We start from the raw sequence: 23,286 nt of genomic DNA, 5'->3' as shown, positions 1-23,286 counted from the left end.
TGCTACCAAAAGAAAGAAAAAAAAATCCGCTCAAAACTCGATACTGATCGTATTAGCAGTTATAATGATGCTGACACTGAGACTGAGGGTCAATGGGAAACGTCGAAAGTACGATTCGAGCGAAAGATGACTTGAATAAGGACAGCCGCAGTACCGGGCGGTGCACACTTGGCTTCATAGTCACATAGTCATGTGATTGGCGCGCCAGTCGCTAAGCGTGGTTTTTGTTCGAGAAAACAAGTTGGTCTGCCTTGGCCCAGCTCGATCCCTACACGCGACAGAAACCAACACACGCTTCGTACCATGTCAGATCCTGCCGCCGATGGCACAGCCAACGCTGGAGCCGGGGTCTCTGCCAGACCCCCATCGCAGATGACGGCTACGGCTACTCAACCACAGCAGCAGCAACAAACGCCATCACAGACGCCGCAGACCCAACAGGAAGTGGACAGGATCGTGCTGAACTACCTCAACCAAAAGGGCTACAAGCAGGCAGAAACAGCGCTCAAGCGCGAGGCGAACTTAATGACCCTCGAGGAACTCGAGGCTTCATTCGCGTCAGCGGAGAAGGATGCAGCTGCGTCAAAGAAGCATGACAAGGATGAATTGGCCAGCCCTGATGCATACGAATTGGCCTACTCATCCCTGCGGAGATGGGTCGAGAACTCGCTGGACTTGTACAAGGTGTGTATGGAGAATACTCGAAGACGTTTTCTTCCAAATGAAGCAGGAATCTGTATAAAATTATTTATGAAGCTAACGTACTCCATATGCCTTCACTCTTTGCACGGACCATTCCATAGCCAGAGCTCATATCGATATTGTTTCCATTATTCGTGCACAGCTACTTGAACCTTGTTAGCAGAGGATTCAAGGATCAAGGTACGACTTCAGATGCATGGATCCATGCTAAGCATGTTGGACTACGATTCAACACTAATGTTTAGTTAATATGATATAGCCAAGGCATTCATGGAGGCCTTTCGATCCGATCACTTGGAGATGCATTCGCAGGACATTGCCCGACTGGCGACCATTACGGATACGCAGCACGTTCAGGAAAACGAGTTGGCACAAATTTACAGAACCAACAAATATCATCTCCGCATGGCGCCAGTCTCGTTTGGGCTCCTCATCGCATTTTTGGAAGACAACAAGTTCATCGTCCTGCTTAGGATCGTGAATCAGCATCTGGATATCCAAGGTGAGCGTACGCGCGAGTACCTATATTGCGCCATGGTCAAATAGAGAATAACGACGTTTTTAACGCGTTTATCGGTGTTTGGCAATTCAATGGATAATTATAGTCGGAGCCGCAAACGCAAACGAGGACGAAGTCATTGGTCTTGCAGGACATGGAACACACCAACTATCAGCATTTAACCAGCAAAGTGTTACTTTGGGACAAATGCCTCCGGATGCCGTCTTTCGGGAACAGGTCGAACAAACTTTGAAGGAAGAGGAAGCACAGCAAGCGGGAGGTGATGCGGTAATAACCACACCATGGAACTATGGAGACCAAATTACTTCTCAAAAAGAGCCTAACAAGGATCACTACTTGTGATTGATAGACTATGAACGGCGATACTCCAGCATCACTAATGGAGGAATACAAGAAAGTGAAAACAGAGGCGGGAGTTGACTCTCCATCGCGGGACGATGTACCATTACCACCATTGTAAGGCTCCATCGCTATCACTGCTGTTTTCGCACCCAGCCCATCGCCCCTATTCATTAATCAAACCTTGCCGTTATTCATTTGGAATTGGATCATGAAGCAAGGGCAGCGATATCCAGGCAGAAATTGAAGCGCTTCGGGACTCTCGAAAGCGTGTTGCATTGGGTCCATCCAGCCTGCCCTCAATATGCGCTTATACATTTCACAATGCACATGAGAACATCAATTGTGTAGCGGTTTCGGAGGATGCGACACTAATGGCAGCAGGGTTCTCAGAATCTTACGTCAGGCTCTGGAGTTTGAATGGCGAAAAACTGCGAGGATTCAGGAGTAATTTCAATCCAGCGCACATCAATGACTGTATGTATCTCTTGCGGGATGCGTGTCGAGCCTTCAAATATTTCTTCTCATGCTTATGGGTGCATTTACAGCAATCTAACTTTTTCTTTCTTTCACTCACACACACACACACACACGCCCTCCCTCTTCATCCCATACGAAACAGTTAATGATCTGAACAGAGTGCGAGAAAAGAATGGGTCTGAATCCAAAAAACTTATCGGACATGCAGGACCAGTCTTTGGAGCCAGCTTTAGCCCAGACAACAAATACCTTATCACTTGCTCAGAGGATAAGACGGGTATGTGACATCACTGGACTGTCGAATATTTGAGCAAGAATACTTAAAAACATTGAATTGGTTCTTCACGACTTATCGACATTCTTCTCAATCATAGCTCGTCTGTGGAGCACCAACACTCTGACGAATCTGGTCTGCTATAAGGGACACAACTACCCGGTCTGGGACGTTGATTTCGGACCTCAAGGCTTCTATTTTGCCACGGCTTCACACGACCGAACAGCAAGGCTCTGGAGCTGCGATCATATCTACCCCCTGCGAATCTTTGCTGGACACTTGTCGGATGTTGATGTATGTATCGCAGACGGACACTATTCAACGACTGTCGTATATCGGCGATAATATATAGCTGCGTGCCAAGGTTCATCGAGTTAACGAGATCGTTTGCTATGCACGACCTTATAGACTGTCAAATTCCATCCAAACTCAAAGTACGTCGTAACAGGATCAAGCGATAAGACTGCCAGACTTTGGGATATTCAGAGAGGAACATGTGTACGTGTATTCACTGGTCACGCTGGCGCTGTTCAGGCAATTGCAATGTCCCCAGATGGTCGTATGATGGCTTCAGCAGGAGATGATCGCTCAATTCAGCTGTGGGACCTTGGCTCGGGCAAACGCATGAAAAAGATGACCGGTCATCAGGGCGTTATCTATTCATTGGACTTCAGTCAGGATGGCAGCATCTTAGTTTCTGGAAGTGCTGACTGCACTGTCAGAGCATGGGATGTAAAGAAGGAAGCGTCGCCTGGCCAAGGATCTTCGCACCGTATCTTGCAGGATGGCCGGGATGGACAGGGCATGAATGGCGCGTCTAGCGGGGCCGTTGTCTCCTCTCCTACGGTTTCGCAGAGCCATTCCTCTGCGCTCGATAGGCTGAATAAGAAGAATACAGTGGTCGCACCAATGGAATCGGAGGACCACCTGGCGACATTCCCCACCAAGCGCACACCGATCTACAAGGTGCAGTTCACGAAGCGGAACCTGTGTTTGGCTGTCGGTGCCTTCTCTAGCAATTAGAGGCTCATCACTCCCATGAAGCATCCACAGCAATAATAAAATAATAAAACAAAGATTATGTTCCTATTAATGAACTTGTTTCTACAAGCAGTGGTGAATCGATTAAGGTCGCTATGGCATTTAGAACGGCATGCAAAATCATTATTTTTGAATACTCCATCATGAAGCAAATGATTAGAGCGATTGGTAGTTGCACAGCAATGTTGAAGGTGGTGCGTGCGTTAGATCACACTTGCCGCGGACGCGATTGATTGGCTGGCGACGGTGCCTGTTAGGAGAACACAGCTATACCAAGGACTCCAGCTTGTATAGCAGAGACAGCAACAGCGGCAACAGTAGCAGTGCGCATCATCAACAAAGCAATCGATTTTGACACAGCCCGCAGCCATAATGGTCTGATAACGCCTTTCAGAAGGTATGTCTGGAAACTGGATAGTTACAGGCCAAACGGACCACTATGTTTGGGCGCGCAGGGGGACAGTTGGACCGGCAATGAGTAACCATGACTTGAGCGATGGATCAGCGGTGTACAACCGGTGGCAAGATCTCCACCAGGGGTTCCGCAAGAGAAGGACGAGGGAAGGACGAGGAATGACTTGAGGGATTGTTTAGATGCACAGGAACAGGGACAAGAGCACAGCTCAAAGACTCAAAAGACATCACTCCACGGACGGAAGACGGCTCAGGAAGCCTTGAGAAGGCACAGGTGGAAAGACTCTGCTGCCACTGTCAGTCGGATGGCTCAACAAGAGTTGCATCCTTGACAAGGATATCAGCAGCAGGGGAACGAATATCGATCCATGGCCTCATAAGTATGAGCATTTACTTGTGTGTTTGAAAGCATAGCGCACTATTAGAGACAGAGGATGCACAGCTATGTCCTGTCCTGGTAGTGCCTTGGACTTCCCCAAAGGTCTGGCCGATTAGGCTAATGACAGCGTTATGTAGCACTGTCTAGGTCCAGACTCTCCACAATCTCGACCTTCGCCTCCATCTTTACCCTTGCACTATGTAAGCATTGTATTTCCATGACAGCTGGCTTTCTTGGCGTACTGTATGGCGAAGTAATACTTTGGAGGCGCTAAAGCTGTATACTGGAACGGTTTTCTGGAGTGGAGAAGGAATAGGAATGGAATAAGGATTGGTCCAATACCGTGGCGATTCACACAACCTCCAGACTAGGTTACACAACAGGTCGAAAGATCAATTTTTTGCTGTCCCTCGCTCCCTCGCATCTGGCGGGATGACCCATTGTGCCATGCATGAGGGCCAGGGGACGAAGTGGCTGCGAAGCATGGGTATATTTAGCTAATAAAATAACGACGAGTTGTTCAGCTTCTGCGTCTTCATACTCGCCTTGTTCTTTCTTTCATCTTGCCTTCTTCCCAGCTACACAGCTACATCTTTTACTCAACCCACCAGGACCTGTCTGACCCGTCTATCAACTTCCCCGTCGCCTCCTTCCTTTCTTCCTAATTCTTTTATACTCCAAAAGGCACTGGTCGACAACGACTCATTAGTGATAGTGCAGTCCGGTTGGCAGCAAAAGCCGACCCTGCCTGTGATCATATAGGTGGACTAAGAACGCAGGGGCCAGACTGTGGTAGGACCAGTGTCTATGAAGCTGGGGGAATAGCGATGCATGTGAAGCGAATATCAACCCATAGTGTGTGACGATAAGTACTACTGCTAGGAGACACAAGGGAGAACGAACCCGGACCATTGCACAACTGTCCGGAGAAACGAAGAATCAGGAGTATCCATATCAAGGTAGGAGACCATCTCGTTTCTTTTGTATGTGGGCAACGAGATATGCAACATGTGCAGCGGTTAACAGTCCACCTTGGTTGGCCAGAGCCGTCTCTACTCGGAGAAACGAAGGGTAGCGAATTTGGACGGGAGGACAGGAGCACCGATTTTGAGCAGAAGAAGCAAACCTGAATAGGTAAAGCGTTTGCTGTTTCCACAGGTCCCCCAGGTGCTGCAGCCTCTTGCGTTCAATTGCGTCAAGTGTAAGTGCGTATACTAGCTATTCTCACACTCCAACTGATTGATGACAGAGTCCTCATCTCGCTTCTGCTTGATACACAACGATAGAAGACTTCAGACCGATATGTTCTGCAGTACGTTTTCGTCCTCACGAAGCGCTCTTTCCCCGCAAATGGCCTTGAACCTCGCCAACACTCAATTGGAAAATGCACGAAAAGCAGACGATCCCGATTTCATTTTGGCCTTGTGCGCCAATGCGGAGGCTGCGTTATCTCGGATGAAGAGATGAGACAGAAGGGCTCTCATCCCTCCTATGAGCGCCGAGGATCAGGCCCTGTGCAATGGAATCTGCACTGCTTATTCTGACAGAGGCAAGCTGCTAGACAGCTTGGGCCATCTCGACAAGGCACAGGCCAGCTTCAGACAGGCGGAGAAGTGGCGGTATGTCCTGGACCCGGACGGGAACCCTGTCCGCTCTCGACCCGTTGGGATCTTCACCTCTATCTGCCGTGCACTCAACCTCCGCGGTACATCAGCAGCCGCGCCCGAACGATCCTATATAGACGCAAAGGGCAGGCCGAGCCGCAGCGATGTCGCTCATGTCTCTCCAGCAATCTTTCCTGAGAACGTGACAAGACCTGCAGCCAAACATGATCTACCGGGACCGGATGGGCGCATCACCACCACTCCTCAGCTCGCCTACTGCCTCGGATTGCTGTCCAAGGCCTCAGCATCGTCGTCATCGACATATGCCGCAGAGTCCGATGAGTCGCTTGGCAAAGTTCAGCGCGACTGGATACAAGCCAAAGCTAGGGATGCGGACGAAAAAGATCGGCTACATTCGCTGGTGACAAGAGTGCTCGCGGCATTCATTGACGACGACCTCAAGGATGCCGCCACGGTCGCTGAAGTGGTGTGCCTAGCGCCTGTGCTCGACAAAGAGCAATATCGCAAGCTGCTCAGCAACTTCATCGATGGAATTGCACAATCAGCCCTGCTAGACTTCAATCTGCTCGAAGGTCTGGCTCAGCTGATACAGAGCGCTTCCCCAGGCTACCTCCTTGTTGACGATCTGGTCAAGATCTTGGAGGTCCTTAGCGCGCGGTTGCAGAACACCCACCATCAATCGACCAAGCATCGTTGTCAGCTGGCCATGGCAGTCTCCCGCGTGCTGGATGCGATGGCAGACAGTGATGTCAAGGGATTGAGCCGCGAGCAGCTGCATGCGCCACTGTCAGCCTATCTGGAAGAGATGAAGAACAGCTCTGATTCCTACTTGGTGTACCAGGCTGCCTATGCCTACCAGGCCCTACAGTATGTCCCGGATGATGAGACGTCCCTACAAGCAGTGATACGGCGCACAAGAGTGGTGGTGAGTGGCATCGGAGGATTGGTGAGTGCGGTCAAGGGTCTAGATGTGGGTCGCTTTATCGGCGAACTGGGCCAGCTGCAAGAAGGACTGGGAGAGGTGTACGAGGTTTTCATGCTCGAATACGAGGGCGTGAGCTCGCTGATCGAGGGCGGACAGGGACTTGTGGATAGTTTCAAGGAAGGCCTCAGCTTCAGTCGGAAGCGTGCATGGTACCCGGCATTGCGCTGCACAGATGCCTTGATTCGAGACGGCCGACTTGCAGACTTCAAGGACCTGGTCTGTGGGGCACCATGCCGGCGCGATCCGTTGTTCGAATGGGGTGTATGCCAGCGGCTTGGAGAGATCGCCGCCGGTCCGCTCTGGGAAGTTAGCACCCGTCAAAGTGCTGTCGATCTACTAGGAGAGTTGTATGTAAACGATCTGGACTGGGGTCAGCAAGCTAGCGTCAAGCAATGGATCCTCACGATCCTCATCCAGCTAGCTGATATGAACAACAACGCCGACATACAAGGCAGCACAGTAAAGAAACACGCCCATATCCTGCTACTAGGTCTGGAAAAGGACGGCGATCCAGAGAAACAAGCGCTGTATCGCGCTTGCATCATTGCACCTCCAAGTCCATATCCACTGAAGGTCGGCTTGCCACAGTTGGCGTCTTCGTCGCTACTCGACCGTGTCCAGGATATCCCAGATGTCGAAGATGACCTGCGAAGGCTGAAGGAGCGGCGGCTAGCAGAGCGCGGCAAGGCCGTCTACATCCCTCCTCAAGCCAAGGCCAGCTTACAAGCGTCCAACGATGCACTGTTCCCACTGACGGAGAAAGTGCACGAGTTCCTGAACAGTGATCGCAAGGTGCTCCTGCTACTGGGTGATTCTGGTGCGGGCAAGTCGACCTTCAACAGGACACTCGAGTGCGACTTGTGGGACAGCTACGAGAAAGAGAAAGGCCCAATTCCACTCCACATCAACCTGCCTGCAATCGACAAGCCGCACCAGGACATGATCGCCAAGCACTTGCGCAGGAACGACTTTACAGAGCCCCAGATCCGAGAGATCAAGCAGCACCGTGAGTTGATCCTGATCTGCGATGGATACGATGAAAGCCAGCAGACACACAACCTGTATGCAAGCAACCAGCTGAATGAGCCAGGGGAGTGGCGCGCCAAGATGCTGATCAGCTGCCGTAGCGAGTATCTTGGTCAGAACGACAGAGACCGCTTCCAGCCGATGGACCAGAACCACAAGGCCATACTCAACCTCTTCCAAGAGGCAGTCATTGTCCCATTCTCTCCAGAGCAGATCGAAGACTACATCAGGCAGTATGTACACCAGAACAGGCCGCTGTGGAGGACCAAGCAGTACCTGGAGGCACTTAAGCAGGTCCCCAACCTGCAGGAGCTGGTGAAGAACCCGTTTCTTCTGACACTGTCGTTGGAGGTACTGCCGCGAGTGGTGGATGCAGGACAGATGCAGGATCTCTCCAGAACCAGGATCACACGTGTAGCGCTGTATGACCATTTCGTGGAGCAATGGCTGGAGCGTGGCAAGAAACGGGTGGGAGGCAATGATCTGAGCCCACAAGCGAAGGCGGCGTTTGACACCCTGGTGGATGAGGGCTTTACGCTGAACGGCATTAGCTTTCTGAAGAGACTGGCATCAGCCATTTACGAGAAGCAGGCAGGCCATCCTGTGGTGGAGTACTCGCGCGCCAGAGACGAAGGGTCATGGAAGGCGGATTTCTTCAGCCGAGGTGATGAGGCACAGCTCCTGCGCGAAGCATGTCCTTTGAGCCGGAGTGGTAACCAGTACCGGTTCATCCATAGATCCCTCCTGGAGTACTGCTTTGCGCTCGCAGTATTTGACCCACAGGAGAACAAGGCTTCGCGATCATCTTTTGCTCCGGTCCGTCGAGGAAGTGTCAGCTCCATGTTGAGCTTCGAATGGCGAGCAGCGCCAGAGGAAGACTCTGCTGGCGCTCGGCAATCTGTTGTCAGTCAGCCACTATCATGGAGAAGTTTTGTGGACGAGCCGTCGGTGCTGCAGTTTCTAGCGGAACGAGTCCAACAAGAACCCATCTTCAAGCAACAACTACTCACAATGGTTGAGCGCTCGAAAACGGACAAAGAAGGACGCAATGTGGCAGCGAATGCGATGACGATACTGGTCAGAGCCGGGATATGGTTCAACGGCGCAGATCTGCAAGGTATCCAGATTCCAGGGGCGGATCTCAGTGGTGGAGAGTTTGATTCTGCACAGTTGCAAGGGGCGGATCTGAGAAAGGCCAACCTTCGCAATGCTTGGCTGCGTGAAGCCGATCTGAGCAAGGCGCGGATGGCAGGCGTACAGTTTGGCGAGCGGCCGTACCTCGTAGAAACTAGCACGGCGGTTTCCTGTGCGTACTCACTTGATGGAAGGAGCTGTGCCGTGGGTCTTCACAACGGCACGATCAGTGTGTATGATACCACAACCTGGTCGAAAGCCCTCACGTTAAGCGGCCATACCAACGGGGTTACAAGCGTGGCATATTCACCAAGCGGCCAGCAGATCGCCTCGGGCAGTCGGGATATGACAGTGCGGCTGTGGGATACGCAAACCGGTGTATCTGGTGTAGTGTTAACCGGCCATACCAGCGAAGTTACAAGCGTGGCGTGTTCGCCAAGCGGCCAGCAGACTGCCTCGGGTAGTGAAGACAAGACGGTGCGACTGTGGGATGTGAAATCCGGCCAATGTTTGGTAGTCGTTAATGGGTTCATGGATGCATCTCCAGCATCACGTGGATCACGGCTCCCGACGGTACCTATTTCGCAACCGGCTGTGGTGATAAGTCCGTTTGCATGTGGCAGCTAATAGAAGGAGGGAACGACTATCGTGTACGCCTGCATTGGAGTTCGAACTATGGTGGGCTTGTCGTGTCGGGTTTAATTATCCATGAAGCACAAGGCCTGAGCATAGTAAATGCGAAGCTGTTGCAGCAGCATGGCGCTGTGGGCGACCCAGTCCCTCCTTTGAGCTTCCGCGGAACTAGCAAGAAGCTGATCACCATGTCAACTGTTGAACCTCAGCTTGGGATGCAGTCAAACCGCGGCATGTCGAATACCCTCCCTGCGGCTGATCCCTCCGGTAAAGAGTCAGTAAAGCCGGTTGCATAGGTGGAGGTGATATGGTTAGGAAGTTGGTAATGGCGGCTCGACTCTTATCCTTTGCAAGACTTCTGGTGCATGGACGCGCCTCCAGAAGAAAATAAACACCCAATTCTCTTGCCCGACAAATCCCAAAAGAATAATTGCAGCTATAGCAAAGGACTGAGCACTTATTGTGCTAAAAAACCACAGAGCGAGGCAGGAAAGGATGACGTCTAGGGTTATGGGCAACCACGGTCGTATAAATGCTGGCTAGGACTGCACGCTGCTTTATCCTTTACGCACATTGCAACGAGTTTGAATTAGAACAAGACCAGTTATATATCACCAGCCCAGTTCACCAGATAGTATATTTAGCGATCTGTACCCGCACAGACACAACTATTTAAGAGCACGGTTGCCAATTGATAGAACCTCAGTCTTTGTCTAATAAACATATATTCAACCACACTCCCCGACCTGAACCTATTGTACACATACACTCTGGATCTAGGCAATCATCATCGACAGTACTGTCCCGACGTCCTGGATATGGCCACCATCAATGCCACTTGTACCAACATTAAATGCACACCAATGACGCGCTCACCTGCAGCATTTTTACTTCGACATACATATCGTCTACACCATCAAGCGTCTCCTGGACATGTTGTCTGAAACGAGTATATCCGTAACCAGCACCAGCGACTGTTGCATTACCGTTATCAGATGGATATGTGTAGCTGCTCTATCTTATGACTAGAAATCTGAACAGCACAATAGTGGATAGTATCAACTAGAATACAAGTGAGAGGAGTAGAAATGACAACCATGCAACTGCTGGTTTGAGTCCCAGTTGTTCCTCCAGTTGTCACGGAATAGCCTGTTATTTCTAGTTGAATAGGATATTGTCAGGGTATTCTGCAAAAGAATGCTACGCTGTTGCCACTGCACGAGAGACAGTGGCGAATAGCGGAGAGTGCGCGCTGTGATGCACGCATAGATTATGCTTGCCCATCACTGCTCATTGTCGCCAAAAGACATTCATTATTTTGCCAGTATAGCGCTGTTTTTGTCACTCCTGTTCAATCGAGACAGCAACAGCGGCAACAGCAACGGTGGCAATAGCAGCAGTGCTCATCATCAACAAAGCAATCGATTCCGACGCAGCCTGCAATTATGCTGTTCTGGCAATGCCTTTCAGAAGGTATGTCTGGAATCTAGGACAAACGTATCACTATGTTTGGATGCGCAGGTGACAGTCGGACTGGCAATGAGTAACCACGACTTGAGCAATGGACAAGCGGTGTACAGCCGATGGCAAGATTTCCACTAGGGGGTCCACAAGAGAAGGACAAGAGAAGAGCACCACTCAAAGACTCAAAAGACGTCACTCCACGGACGAAAGACGGCTCAGGAGGCCTTGAGAAGGCACATGTGGCAAGACTCTGCAGTCGCTGCCAACTGGATGCGCTTAACAACAATCATGTCTTTGACAAAGATATCAGAAGCAGGGGAAGGAATATTGATCCATGGCCCTATAGATAAATGGTCCCACTTGATGAGTGTATACTTGTGTGTTCGGAAGCATAGCGCACTATCAGAGGCAGAGGATGCACAGCTGTGTCTTGTCCCGGTAGTGACTTGGACTTTCCCAAGGGTCTGGCCGATTAGTCTAGGCCCATGCCTGGACTTGCTCTGGTGCGCGGAGGCCCATGTGCGTCTTTGGTTGGGCTCAGCTTTAAACAACCCAGACCCTCCACAGTCTCGACCCTTGCCCTTGTCTTTGCCCTCACCTTCATCTTTGCCCTCGCACTATGTAAACATTCTCTTTTCCATGACGACTGGCTTTCTTGGCGCACTGTATGGCGAAGCAATACTTTGAGGGTGCTAAAGCTATATAGTGGAACGGTTTTCTGGAATGGTGAGCGAATAGGAATGGAATAGGGGTTGGTCCTACAATACGGTGGTGGTTCACACAATTTCCAGGTCGGGTTACACAACAGGTCGAAGTATCAACTTTTTGCTTCCTCGGGACAACCTACTGTACCATACACAAGGGTGAGGAGACGAAGTGGCTACGAAGCATGGGTTTATATAGCTAATACAATAACGACGAGTTGTTCAATTTCTGCGTCTTCGTATTCGTCTTGTCCTCTCTTCCACTTTGTCTTCTCCCCAGCTACATTCTTCACTCAGTCCACCAGGACCTATCTGAACCGTCCATCAACCTCCCCGTTGCCTCCTTTAATTCCCTTATACCCAAAAAGCACTGGCCGAGAACGACTCATTAGTGACAGTGTAGTCCGGTTGGCAGCAAAGGCCGACCCTGTCTGTGACCATATAGGCGGCCTAAGAACACAGGAGCCAGACTGGGGTAGGACAAATGTCTGTGAAGCTGAGGGGACCAACGATGCATGTGAAGCGAATATTAACCCATAGTGTGTGACGATAAGCACCATTGCTAGGAGACACGAGGGGAACGTACCCAGACCATTGCACAGCTGCCCAGAGCAACAAAGAAGTAGGAGTATCCATATCAAGGTGAGAGACCATCTTGTTTCTTTCGTATGTGAATAACGAGATATGCGACATATGCAGTGGTTAATAATCAATCTTGGTGGGCGACAGCTACCTCTACTCGGGGAAACAAAGGACAACGAAGGGCAACGAACTTGGACAGGAGAACAGGAGCAGCGGTTTTGAGCAGAAGAAGCGATCTTGAACAGGAAAGCGTTTGCTGTTCCCACAGGTTCCCCAGGTACTACATCCTTTTACACTCAATTGCATCCCACTGCGCGGGAGACGTGTCCGTCAAGTGTAAGTGTGTATACTGGTAGTTCTCACGCTTCTACTGATTGATGACAGAGTTCTCATCTCGCTTCTGTTTGATACACAACCATAGAAGACTCACAGACCGATATGTTCAGCAGTACGTTTTCGTCCTCACGAAGCGCTCTCTCGCCACAAAGGGCCCTATACCTCGCCAACGCTCATCTGGAAAATGCACGAAAAGCAGACGACCCATATCTCATTTTGGCCTTGTGCGCCAATGCGGAGGCTGCGTTAGCAGAGATGAAAAAAGCAAACAGAAGGGCTCTCACCCCTCCTATGAGCGCCGAGGATCAGGCCCTGTGCAATGGGATCAGCACTGCTTATTCCGACCAAGGCAAGCTGCTAGACGGCTTGGGTCACCGCGGCAAGGCACAGGCCAGCTTCAGACAGGCGGAGAAGTGGCGGTATGTCCTGGACCCCAACGGGAACCCTATCCGCTCTCGGCCTGGCGGGATCTTCACCTCCATCCGCTGTGCACTCAACCTCCGCGGTACATCAACAGCCGCGCTCAAACTACCCCATCCAGAGGCAAAGGGCAGGTCGAGCCATAGCGATGTCGCTCAGGTCTCTCCAGAAATCTTTCCTGAGAACGTGGCAAGACCTGCAGCCAAACATGATCTACCGGGACCGGATGGGCGCATCACCACCACTCCTCAACTCGTCTACTGCCTCGGATTGCTGTCCAAGGCCTCAGCGTCGTCGTCATTAACATATGCTGCAGAATCCGATGAACCGCTTGAGAAATCTCAGCGCGACTGGACGCAGGCCAAAGCCAAGGATGCAGACGAAAAAGATCGGCTGTGCTCGCTGGTGACAAGAGTGATTGCGGAATTCATCGATGACGACCTCAAGGATGCCGCCACGGTCGCTGAAGTGGTGTGCCTCGCGCCTATGCTCGACGAAGAGCGATATCGCAAGCTGCTCAGCAACCTCATCGATGGAATTGCACAATCGGTCCTGCTGGACTTCAATCTGCTCGAAGGTCTGGCTCAGCTGATACAGAGCGCTTCCCCAGGCTACCTCCTTGTTGACGATCTGGTCAAGATCTTGGAGGTCCTTAGCGCGCGGTTGCAGAACACCCACCATCAATCGACCAAGCATCGTTGTCAGCTGGCCATGGCAGTCTCCCGCGTGCTGGATGCGATGGCAGACAGTGATGTCAAGGGATTGAGCCGCGAGCAGCTGCATGCGCCACTGTCAGCCTATCTGGAGGAGATGAAGAACAGCTCTGATTCCTACTTGGTGTACCAGGCTGCCTATGCTTACCAGGCCCTGCAGTATGTCCCAGATGATGAGACACCCCTACAAGCAGTGATGCGGCGCACACAAGTGGTGGTGAATGGCATCTCAGGGCTAGTGAGTGCGGTCAAGGGCCTGGATGTGAGTGGCTTTATCGATGGACTGGGCCATCTGCAAGAAGGACTGGGAGAGGTGTACAAGGTTGTCATGCTCGGGTACGAAGGTGTGAGCTCGCTGGTCGAGGGTGGACAGGGATTTGTAGACAGTCTCAAGGAGGGTCTCAGCTTCAGTCGGAAGCGTGCATGGTACCCGGCATTGCGCTGCACAGATGCCTTGATTCGAGACGGCCGACTTGCAGACTTCAAGGACCTGGTCTGTGGGGCACCATGCCGGCGCGATCCGTTGTTCGAATGGGGTGTATGCCAACGGCTTGGAGAGATCGCCGCCGGTCCGCTCTGGGAAGTTAGCACCCGTCAAAGTGCTGTCGATCTACTAGGAGAGTTGTATGTAAACGATCTGGACTGGGGTCAGCAAGCTAGCGTCAAGCAATGGATCCTCACGATCCTCATCCAGCTAGCTGATATGAACAACAACGCCGACATACAAGGCAGCACAGTAAAGAAACACGCCCATATCCTGCTACTAGGTCTGGAAAAGGACGGCGATCCAGAGAAACAAGCGCTGTATCGCGCTTGCATCATTGCACCTCCAAGTCCATATCCACTGAAGGTCGGCTTGCCACAGTTGGCGTCTTCGTCGCTACTCGACCGTGTCCAGGATATCCCAGATGTCGAAGATGACCTGCGAAGGCTGAAGGAGCGGCGGCTAGCAGAGCGCGGCAAGGCCGTCTACATCCCTCCTCAAGCCAAGGCCAGCTTACAAGCGTCCAACGATGCACTGTTCCCACTGACGGAGAAAGTGCACGAGTTCCTGAACAGTGATCGCAAGGTGCTCCTGCTACTGGGTGATTCTGGTGCGGGCAAGTCGACCTTCAACAGGACACTCGAGTGCGACTTGTGGGACAGCTACGAGAAAGAGAAAGGCCCAATTCCACTCCACATCAACCTGCCTGCAATCGACAAGCCGCACCAGGACATGATCGCCAAGCACTTGCGCAGGAACGACTTTACAGAGCCCCAGATCCGAGAGATCAAGCAGCACCGTGAGTTGATCCTGATCTGCGATGGATACGATGAAAGCCAGCAGACACACAACCTGTATGCAAGCAACCAGCTGAATGAGCCAGGGGAGTGGCGCGCCAAGATGCTGATCAGCTGCCGTAGCGAGTATCTTGGTCAGAACGACAGAGACCGCTTCCAGCCGATGGACCAGAACCACAAGGCCATACTCAACCTCTTCCAAGAGGCAGTCATTGTCCCATTCTCTCCAGAGCAGATCGAAGACTACATCAGGCAGTATGTACACCAGAACAGGCCGCTGTGGAGGACCAAGCAGTACCTGGAGGCACTTAAGCAGGTCCCCAACCTGCAGGAGCTGGTGAAGAACCCGTTTCTTCTGACACTGTCGTTGGAGGTACTGCCGCGAGTGGTGGATGCAGGACAGATGCAGGATCTCTCCAGAACCAGGATCACACGTGTAGCGCTGTATGACCATTTCGTGGAGCAATGGCTGGAGCGTGGCAAGAAACGGGTGGGAGGCAATGATCTGAGCCCACAAGCGAAGGCGGCGTTTGACACCCTGGTGGATGAGGGCTTTACGCTGAACGGCATTAGCTTTCTGAAGAGACTGGCATCAGCCATTTACGAGAAGCAGGCAGGCCATCCTGTGGTGGAGTACTCGCGCGCCAGAGACGAAGGGTCATGGAAGGCGGATTTCTTCAGCCGAGGTGATGAGGCACAGCTCCTGCGCGAAGCATGTCCTTTGAGCCGGAGTGGTAACCAGTACCGGTTCATCCATAGATCCCTCCTGGAGTACTGCTTTGCGCTCGCAGTATTTGACCCACAGGAGAACAAGGCTTCGCGATCATCTTTTGCTCCGGTCCGTCGAGGAAGTGTCAGCTCCATGTTGAGCTTCGAATGGCGAGCAGCGCCAGAGGAAGACTCTGCTGGCGCTCGGCAATCTGTTGTCAGTCAGCCACTATCATGGAGAAGTTTTGTGGACGAGCCGTCGGTGCTGCAGTTTCTAGCGGAACGAGTCCAACAAGAACCCATCTTCAAGCAACAACTACTCACAATGGTTGAGCGCTCGAAAACGGACAAAGAAGGACGCAATGCTGCAGCGAATGCGATGACGATACTGGTCAGAGCCGGGATACGGTTCAACGGCGCAGACCTGCAAGGCATCCGAATCCCAGGGGCGGATCTGAGTGGTGGAGAGTTTGATTCTGCACAGTTGCAAGGGGCGGATCTGAGAAAGGCCAACCTTCGCAATGTCTGGCTGCGGCAAGCCAATCTGAGCAAGGCGCGGATGGTAGGCGTGCAGTTTGGCGAAAGAGCGTACCTTGCGGAAGATAGCGAGACGTATTCCTGTGCGTATTCACCTGATGGAAGGAACTGTGTCGTGGGTCTTCACAACGGTACGATCAGTGTGTATGACACCACGACCTGGTCGAAAACCTTCACGTTAAGCGGCCATACTGACAAGGTCCTTTGCGTAGCGTATTCGCCAAGCGGCCAGCAGATCGCCTCGGGCAGTTGGGACAACACGGTGCGGCTGTGGGATACGCAAACCGGTGCACCTGGTGCAGCGTTAAGCGGCCATACCGACTGGATTACAAGCGTGGCGTATTCGCCAAGTGGCCAGCAGATTGCCTCAGGCAGTGTTGACTGCACGGTGCGGCTGTGGGATATGCAAACCGGCGCACCTGGTGCAGTGTTGAGTGGCCATACCTGCGGTGTTACAAGCGTGGCGTATTCACCAAGCGACCAACAGATTGCCTCGGGCAGTTGGGATATGACGGTGCGGGTGTGGGATGCGCAAACCGGTGCACCTGGTGCAGTGTTAAGCGGCCATGAACACTATGTTACAAGCGTGGCGTATTCGCCAAGTGGCCAGCAGATTGCCTCGGGAAGTGACGACAAGACGGTGCGGCTGTGGGGTACGCACACCGGTGCACCTGAGGCAGTGTTAAGCGGCCATACCGAGGGGATTACAAGCGTGGCGTATTCACCAAGCGGCCAGCAGATTGCCTCGGGCAGTGAGGACAACACGGTGCGGGTGTGGGATGCGCAAACCGGTGCACCTGGTGCAGTGTTAAGCGGCCATGAACACTATGTTACAAGCGTGGCGTATTCGCCAAGTGGCCAGCAGATTGCCTCGGGCAGCGGGGACAAGACGGTGCGGCTGTGGGATACGCAAATCGGTGCATCTGGTTCAGTTTTAAGCGGCCATAAAGACGAGGTTACAAGTGTGGCGTACTCCCCAAGCGGCCAGCAGATTGCCTCGGGCAGTGATGACAAGACGGTGCAGCTGTGGGATACGCACGCCGGTGCACCTGAGGCAGTGTTAACCGGCCATACCAATAGGGTTACAAGCGTGGCGTATTCACCAAGCGGCCAGCAGATTGCCTCGGGCAGTGACGACAAGACGGTGCGGCTGTGGGGTACGCACACCGGTGCACCTGGGGCAGTGTTAACCGGCCATACCGAGGGGATTACAAGCGTGGCGTATTCACCAAGCGGCCAGCAGATTGCCTCGGGCAGTGAAGACAAAACGGTGCGACTGTGGGACGCGCACACCGGTGCACCTGGTGCTATGTTAAGCGGTCATATCGACTGGGTTTCTTGCGTGGCGTATTCACCAAGCGGCCAGCAGATTGCTTCGGGCAGTGATGACAAGACGGTGCGGCTGTGGAATACGCAAACCGGTGCATCTGGTGCAGTATTAAGCGGCCATACTGGGAGTGTTTTTTGCGTGGCGTATTCACCAAGCGACCAGCAGATTGCCTCGGGCAGTATTGACAGTACCGTGCGGCTGTGGAATACACAAACCGGTGCATCTGGTGCAGTGTTAAGTGACCACACCTATGGGGTTATTTGCGTGGCATATTCACAAAGCGGCCGGCAGATTGCCTCGGGCAGTTGGGACAACACGGTGCGGCTGTGGGATGTGAAATCCGGCCAATGTTTGGTGGTTGTTGATGGTTTTCATGGATACATCTCCAGCATCACATGGAGCACGGCTCCCGATGGCACCTATTTCGCAACCGGCTGTGGCGATAAGTCTGTTCGCATGTGGCAGTTAATAGGAGGGGATGATGACTATCGCGTACGCCTGCATTGGAGTTCGAACCATGGTGGACTTGTCGTGTCGGGTATAATTATCCATGAAGCACAGGGCTTGAACAGGGTAAATTCGAAGCTGTTGCAGCAGCGTGGCGCTGTGGGTGACCCAGTCCCGCCTTTGAACTTCCGAGGGGCTAATGAGAAGCTGATCACCATGTCAACTGTGGTATCTCAGCTTGGGATGCAGCCAAACCGCGGCATGTCGAGTACCCTCCCTGCGGCTGATCCCTCGGGCAGAAAGTCAGTAAAGCCGGTTGCATAGGCGAAGGTGATATGGCTAGGAAATTGATAGTGGAGGCTTGACTCTTACTCTTTACAAGCCTTCTGCTGGTGCATGGATGCGCCTCCTGAAGAAAATAGACGTACAAGCATACAAGTCTCTTGTCATTGACAAACCTCAAAAATACAAAATGGCAGCTTATAACAAAGAATTGAACTAAATGAGCACAGAGCAAGGCAGGAAGGGATGAAGTCTAGGGTTATGGACAATCATGGAGTGTAAATACTAGCTAGGACTGTGCGCTGCTTTATTCTCTACGCACATACGCTCTGGATCTAGGCAACCGTCATCGACAGTACTGTTCTGACCTTCTCCATCACTCTGGCTATGGCCGCCATCAATGCCACTTGTACCGACACTAGATACACGATCAACAGTGCGCTCACCTGCAGCATTTACCTCGGTGTACATATCGTCCACACCATCAAGCGTCTCCTGGACATGCCGTCTGAAACGAGCATATTTGCGACTAGCACTAGCGATTGTTACCCCATCATCGTCAGATATACATGTGTAACCGCTGTGTCTTATAGCTGGGAATGCGAACGGCACATTAACACATAGCAATATCTTGGATCCCCCGGATACCGGCAAGTCGACTTGGCACATACACCTTTTTTTTTTTGTAGTGTCAAAACCGGTCAAATGTGCACTTCAAGCTGTATTTCATTAGGAGCCAAGATAAGATGGACGAACATGGCACTCAATGCGAACCTCCCGTCCTCCGCTCGCCCATGGACGAGAACTTCCACGGACGAGAACTTCCACGGACTGGATTGACGTCCTCAAGGTCGATGTCGACAGATCCGAGCCCCTCGAATTTTTGAACACATTTCGGCGAGTTGAATGCCGCTCTCACAACCACAGATGGGGTCCTCATGTGCGGGAGGGCTTTCATGAGGTTCTCAGAGCTTTTTTAAAGAGAGTAAAGAGTAACTTGAACTTGGTCTATTCGGGATAAAGGGACCTGGGCAAGTGAGTATTATCTTATCAATACGAGAAATACACCCAAGAACCATAACTTGTTCGTCCAGAACTATCATAGAGAAAGAGCATAAAGAAAAGAGAGAGAGAGAGACGAGAAGTAGGAGAGAGAATTCTATTAAACATTGAGAACTATGTACATAGTGTCATAGAAATAAAACAGCTTTTTTTTTTTTTTCGTTGCAGGATCGACTAACACCTCGAATGCGAGTGTTACTTGTGGCGCACATGTGGAGAAGGGTGATTATATCTATCTCAATACTTTCCGTCGTATGGCTTTCAAATCTCAGCAACGGTCCCCAGATCCTGGGCTTCAGCCTGATCCAGAACCAAGGCTGTAATCGCCACATCCTGCGCCGCAATTCCCACACTCTTAAACATCGTCACGTCCTTCCCACTCGCCCCAGCAGTAGCCGTCTTGAATTCTGTCGGCATCGCCGTCTGGTCAAACTGTCCGTGCGCATCAAAGATCTGTCCCAGTTCGGCCAGGATCCCGTTCTCGCCACGCTCCTTCATGGCCACGATCAGTTCCCCGGCCTCCTTCTCACATTCTTGACGGGCATCGACAAGGATCAGGGCACGCTTCATAAGGGCTTGATCAACTTCGTGCATCTCGGGGGTGTAGGATCCGACCATGTTGATGTGGGTGCCCGGTCGGACCCATTCCCCGGGAAATAAGGGAGCGCGACTGTTTGTGCATGTGCAGATCACGTCTGCGGATTGAACGATCTGCTTCAGGAGCTGGTCCTTGTCCTTGCCCTTGTCCTGATCCGAAGATGAGATCCCAGGGATCGGGGAGGTGGATTCACCGGTGCTGGTACTGTAGGCGACCATCGTCAGATTCTGGTACTGAGGCTGGAGTTCCGCAAGCAGCTCCTGTGCGCGAGGAAGCGTCCTGTTACAGATGAGGACATTCCGGATCCTGGGCAGGACATGTGTGAGGAGTTGAATATGTGCCTTTGCCTGGGCGCCTGATCCGAAGAGGACGAGTGTCAAGCTTTCGTCTTTGTTTTCCTTGACCTGGAAGACAGCACGGGTGGCGAGGGCGGATGAGGCGGCGGTGCGGATGGCGGTGAGGAGCCGGGCATTGACAAGACCACGGGGCTCACCCGTGAGGTTGTCGAGGACGATGGTGACGCCGGGAAGACCGTTGTTGGAGTCTTGTTTGGGAACGGAGACGAGCTTGACGACAGAGGTGAGAGAATCGATGCGGGCGGGCATGATCAGGGTGGAGTGGTAGGGTGTCTGGAGAGTTGGTCGTTGTGGGGTTTGAGTCTCATTGATGCTAAGGAGGAGGAGCGTGGATGTGTTCAGATCTTTGGCGAAGGCAGCAGAGTGCAGATTCCAGATCGAGGGTGAGATATGATAAGATTAGATTTTACCTGTAGGAATGGAAGGCCTTTCCCTGGCTGGTGAGGATCTCTTCGAGGTCGATGCCATTGAGGATGGAGGCAACCTGCTCCAAGGATACGATGCGGACTGGAGGCATGTTGAAGTGGTGGAGTAGAGGGAAGGAAGAATGAAGAGTGTGGGAATACCAATGAGCCCAGGGCGCTTTCACAGACTTTTTTTTTTATCAGCCGTATGGTATATATGACTCCCACTGCAATGTGAAAAAGTATTAACTTTAAAAGCGATCGATCGGCGAGAGTGCGAGAGTGAGCGCCGAGTACATGTACGGAGCGGGGGCAGAGTCTGCGTTGGGGTATTGGGGCACATATCCGCTTTCTCATCAACATCCTCTTCTCTCATCCCCTTTCCCATCCTCATTCATTCGCTCATGGCCAACAACGAGAACACCACTAAGGACCAGGTCCAAGGCAAGGACAGGCTCAGTTTCAGTCTTCGATCCATCTCCTTTTCTCACTACAACGAAAAGGCACGCTGGGCCTTGGATTACTATGGGGTTCCCTACGTTGAGTACCGATCCCTACCCCTCTGTCACATAATCTCCATGTACAACTACCGCGCCAAGGTCCGTCCAGCTCCCGGAAGCAGCCCCTTCGTCACGCCCTTCCTCATGGGAACCCCAACTTCTGCGGATGCCTCCAGCGATGAAAAGATCATCATCAACGACTCGACCCAGATCCTCCAGTTCCTGTCTGACCAATACGCCGCACCCGCGAATAGCAACGGCCCATTGTCGGGACCTGCAAATCTCTACTCGGACGATGAAGCGACCAAGGAAAAAATCCTCGCACTCGAGGAACGGTTCGACGCCATGATTGGCCCACACATCCGCCGATACATGTACTACGAGATCCTGTGTAGAGCCCCCAGCTCGGTCGGTCGCGGGTTGGGACAGCACGGCAACGCAGGTGCCCTCCAGAAATGGGTCTGGACCCTGTTCTTCCCACTAATCTCATGGGCCCTGTGCAAGGCCATACGCATCAATGAAAAATCCGCGGCGAGGTCGAAGGATATTCTGAGACGCGAGTTTGAGCATGTCTCGCGCGTACTCGAGTCGGGCCCACCTGGACCGGCATACTTGGTCGGGAACCAGCTGTCGGCCGCGGATTTGACGTTTGCGAGTCTGGCGGGGTTGGCTGTGGGGGTGACACAGGAGGATGGGCTTGGGGCCTGGGTGCCGCCGGTGGAGCAATTGGGACCAGAGGCGAGAGAGTTTTGTGAGGAGCTGAGACAGACGACGGCGGGGAAGCATGTGTTAGAGTGCTATAAATTGCATCGTGGACAGAAAGCGCCCGGGTCGAGCTACGGGTACTCTTTCTTTGGCCTCTGGTGAACTAATAAAGATGTCCTTGGCGTCAGTTGACAGTTCCAGGGTCTATATTGCTATGTTTAGTGTATGTATGACGATGCAAATGAACTGAAAAAAAAGAAGGCCAGAGGGTGAGAGCGTGCATTCCAAGGGGGGGAGAGTTTAAACTACACTAAGCCCAGCGCGCTCCTTCCCGTATGTGCAAGCTAATTAGCACGCATGCTCACACTTTTCACACCTCGACCGTCTTCTCTTCTCTTTTTATAAACACTCACAACCTCCTTCTCCATCACATCCACTTTCACAATCTCTGCGCTCTCCATCACATTCCCTCTCTCTAAATCTCTCCTTCATCGTTGTTGCGCAATCTGTCGAGGAGTGCCAACACACACCCATACACACACGCCTTCTTTTGTTCGTTTCTTTGACCCCCACACATTGGACTGCTCTCTCTCGCAGGTAACAAGACGACCTCCCTCCGTGCTATGTTCAATGGCCGCAACGAAGAAACGGGAACCCGATACCAACAGGACAAACATACCCATTGAAGAAGACCAAAGGCGAGCATGGAAGAAAAAAAACGACGTTGTCAACCAAGCGCAGCAATGAACTCTGCTTTGCGCCTCCAGGAATGAAGTGCAGCTGACTGACCCCCCACCATGACCACTTCACCGCCCACCGCATTTTTTTTTTCTTTTTGTCGTCATAAGAACAAAAAGGCTGTCGTCTCGCCCTTCTTTGACGTGGCAAGAGACAAAGGCAACGTCCACAGTTGCAATTCTCTCTCCTCAGAATGACACAGCCTTCTGAGTGTCATTTTTCCGTGTTCTATGATGCAGGAGCATCGTGCACTATCCTCCGTCGTCGTCGCCATGGACATATATTCTGTGGCCTACTAACACTTCTTTTTCTTTTGTCTCTCTTTTTTTTTTTTGTCTTTGTCTTGTCTTTTGAATCTGTCTTTATCTTTTTGTCTTTTGTCTTTTTTTTCCCTCCTTCTACTTTTATTAGCTTGACAACATGCCCGCGACGTCAGCAGAGGTCCAGGAGATCCCCGCGAATGGGAGGGACCTATCCGTACCCATGGACAAATCACAGGATATCACTTCTCAGCACCACTCGAACCAACACCAAAACCAATACCAAAACCAGAACCAGAACCAGAAC

At 52.1% G+C, this 23,286-nt stretch overlaps 6 protein-coding genes across 6 annotated transcripts; 4 read left to right on the top strand and 2 right to left on the bottom strand.

Moving 5' to 3' along the window:
• Positions 1-303: 303 nt before the first annotated feature.
• BC939DRAFT_499342 (WD40-repeat-containing domain protein) lies at positions 304-3,338 on the top strand (the record flags this gene model as incomplete). Its single annotated transcript, XM_051559931.1, has 9 exons — positions 304-684; positions 804-882; positions 962-1,204; positions 1,308-1,489; positions 1,572-1,678; positions 1,779-2,038; positions 2,184-2,318; positions 2,416-2,609; positions 2,724-3,338. 9 exons carry the CDS (start codon positions 304-306, stop codon positions 3,336-3,338), a joined length of 2,196 nt encoding a protein of 731 aa, XP_051416419.1.
• A 5,746-nt stretch (positions 3,339-9,084) lies between these two features.
• Positions 9,085-10,285, top strand: BC939DRAFT_406600 (uncharacterized protein). Its single transcript, XM_051552854.1, has one exon. The coding sequence runs from the start codon at positions 9,534-9,536 to the stop codon at positions 9,846-9,848; it is 315 nt and encodes a 104-aa protein (XP_051416418.1). The 5' UTR covers positions 9,085-9,533; the 3' UTR covers positions 9,849-10,285.
• A 506-nt stretch (positions 10,286-10,791) lies between these two features.
• On the top strand, positions 10,792-11,703 carry BC939DRAFT_520582 (uncharacterized protein; the record flags this gene model as incomplete). The annotated part of the gene is made up of 2 exons (XM_051561203.1): positions 10,792-11,025; positions 11,155-11,703. Exons 1-2 carry the CDS (start codon positions 10,825-10,827, stop codon positions 11,701-11,703), a joined length of 750 nt encoding a protein of 249 aa, XP_051416417.1. The 5' UTR covers positions 10,792-10,824.
• A 7,976-nt stretch (positions 11,704-19,679) lies between these two features.
• Positions 19,680-20,889, bottom strand: BC939DRAFT_473451 (uncharacterized protein; the record flags this gene model as incomplete). The annotated part of the gene is made up of 2 exons (XM_051558350.1): positions 19,680-20,685; positions 20,783-20,889. The coding sequence occupies 2 exons, from the start codon at positions 20,887-20,889 to the stop codon at positions 19,680-19,682; spliced, it is 1,113 nt and encodes a 370-aa protein (XP_051416416.1).
• A 217-nt stretch (positions 20,890-21,106) lies between these two features.
• BC939DRAFT_438568 (uncharacterized protein) lies at positions 21,107-22,228 on the top strand. The gene has a single exon (XM_051553858.1). It carries the CDS (start codon positions 21,181-21,183, stop codon positions 22,141-22,143), a length of 963 nt encoding a protein of 320 aa, XP_051416415.1. The 5' UTR covers positions 21,107-21,180; the 3' UTR covers positions 22,144-22,228.
• Positions 22,229-22,371: 143 nt separating this feature from the next.
• On the bottom strand, positions 22,372-22,830 carry BC939DRAFT_257119 (uncharacterized protein). Its single transcript, XM_051551034.1, has one exon. The coding sequence runs from the start codon at positions 22,685-22,687 to the stop codon at positions 22,457-22,459; it is 231 nt and encodes a 76-aa protein (XP_051416414.1). The 5' UTR covers positions 22,688-22,830; the 3' UTR covers positions 22,372-22,456.
• Positions 22,831-23,286: the final 456 nt, after the last annotated feature.

This window comes from Gamsiella multidivaricata (genome assembly GCF_025024155.1).
Source record: "Gamsiella multidivaricata strain RSA 2152 chromosome Unknown BC939scaffold_6, whole genome shotgun sequence".
Taxonomy (NCBI): domain Eukaryota; kingdom Fungi; phylum Mortierellomycota; class Mortierellomycetes; order Mortierellales; family Mortierellaceae; genus Gamsiella; species Gamsiella multidivaricata.
Note: the sequence above shows the minus strand (reverse complement) of the source record. Positions and strands in the feature narration are given on the sequence as shown.

What these genes read in the sequence shown, in the direction of transcription:
- BC939DRAFT_257119 (XM_051551034.1), bottom strand. Translation starts at nt 22,687, where the DNA reads ATGCTCGCCTTTGGTCTTCTTCAATGGGTATGTTTGTCCTGTTGGTAT.
- BC939DRAFT_438568 (XM_051553858.1), top strand. Translation starts at nt 21,181, where the DNA reads ATGGCCAACAACGAGAACACCACTAAGGACCAGGTCCAAGGCAAGGAC.
- BC939DRAFT_406600 (XM_051552854.1), top strand. Translation starts at nt 9,534, where the DNA reads ATGTGGCAGCTAATAGAAGGAGGGAACGACTATCGTGTACGCCTGCAT.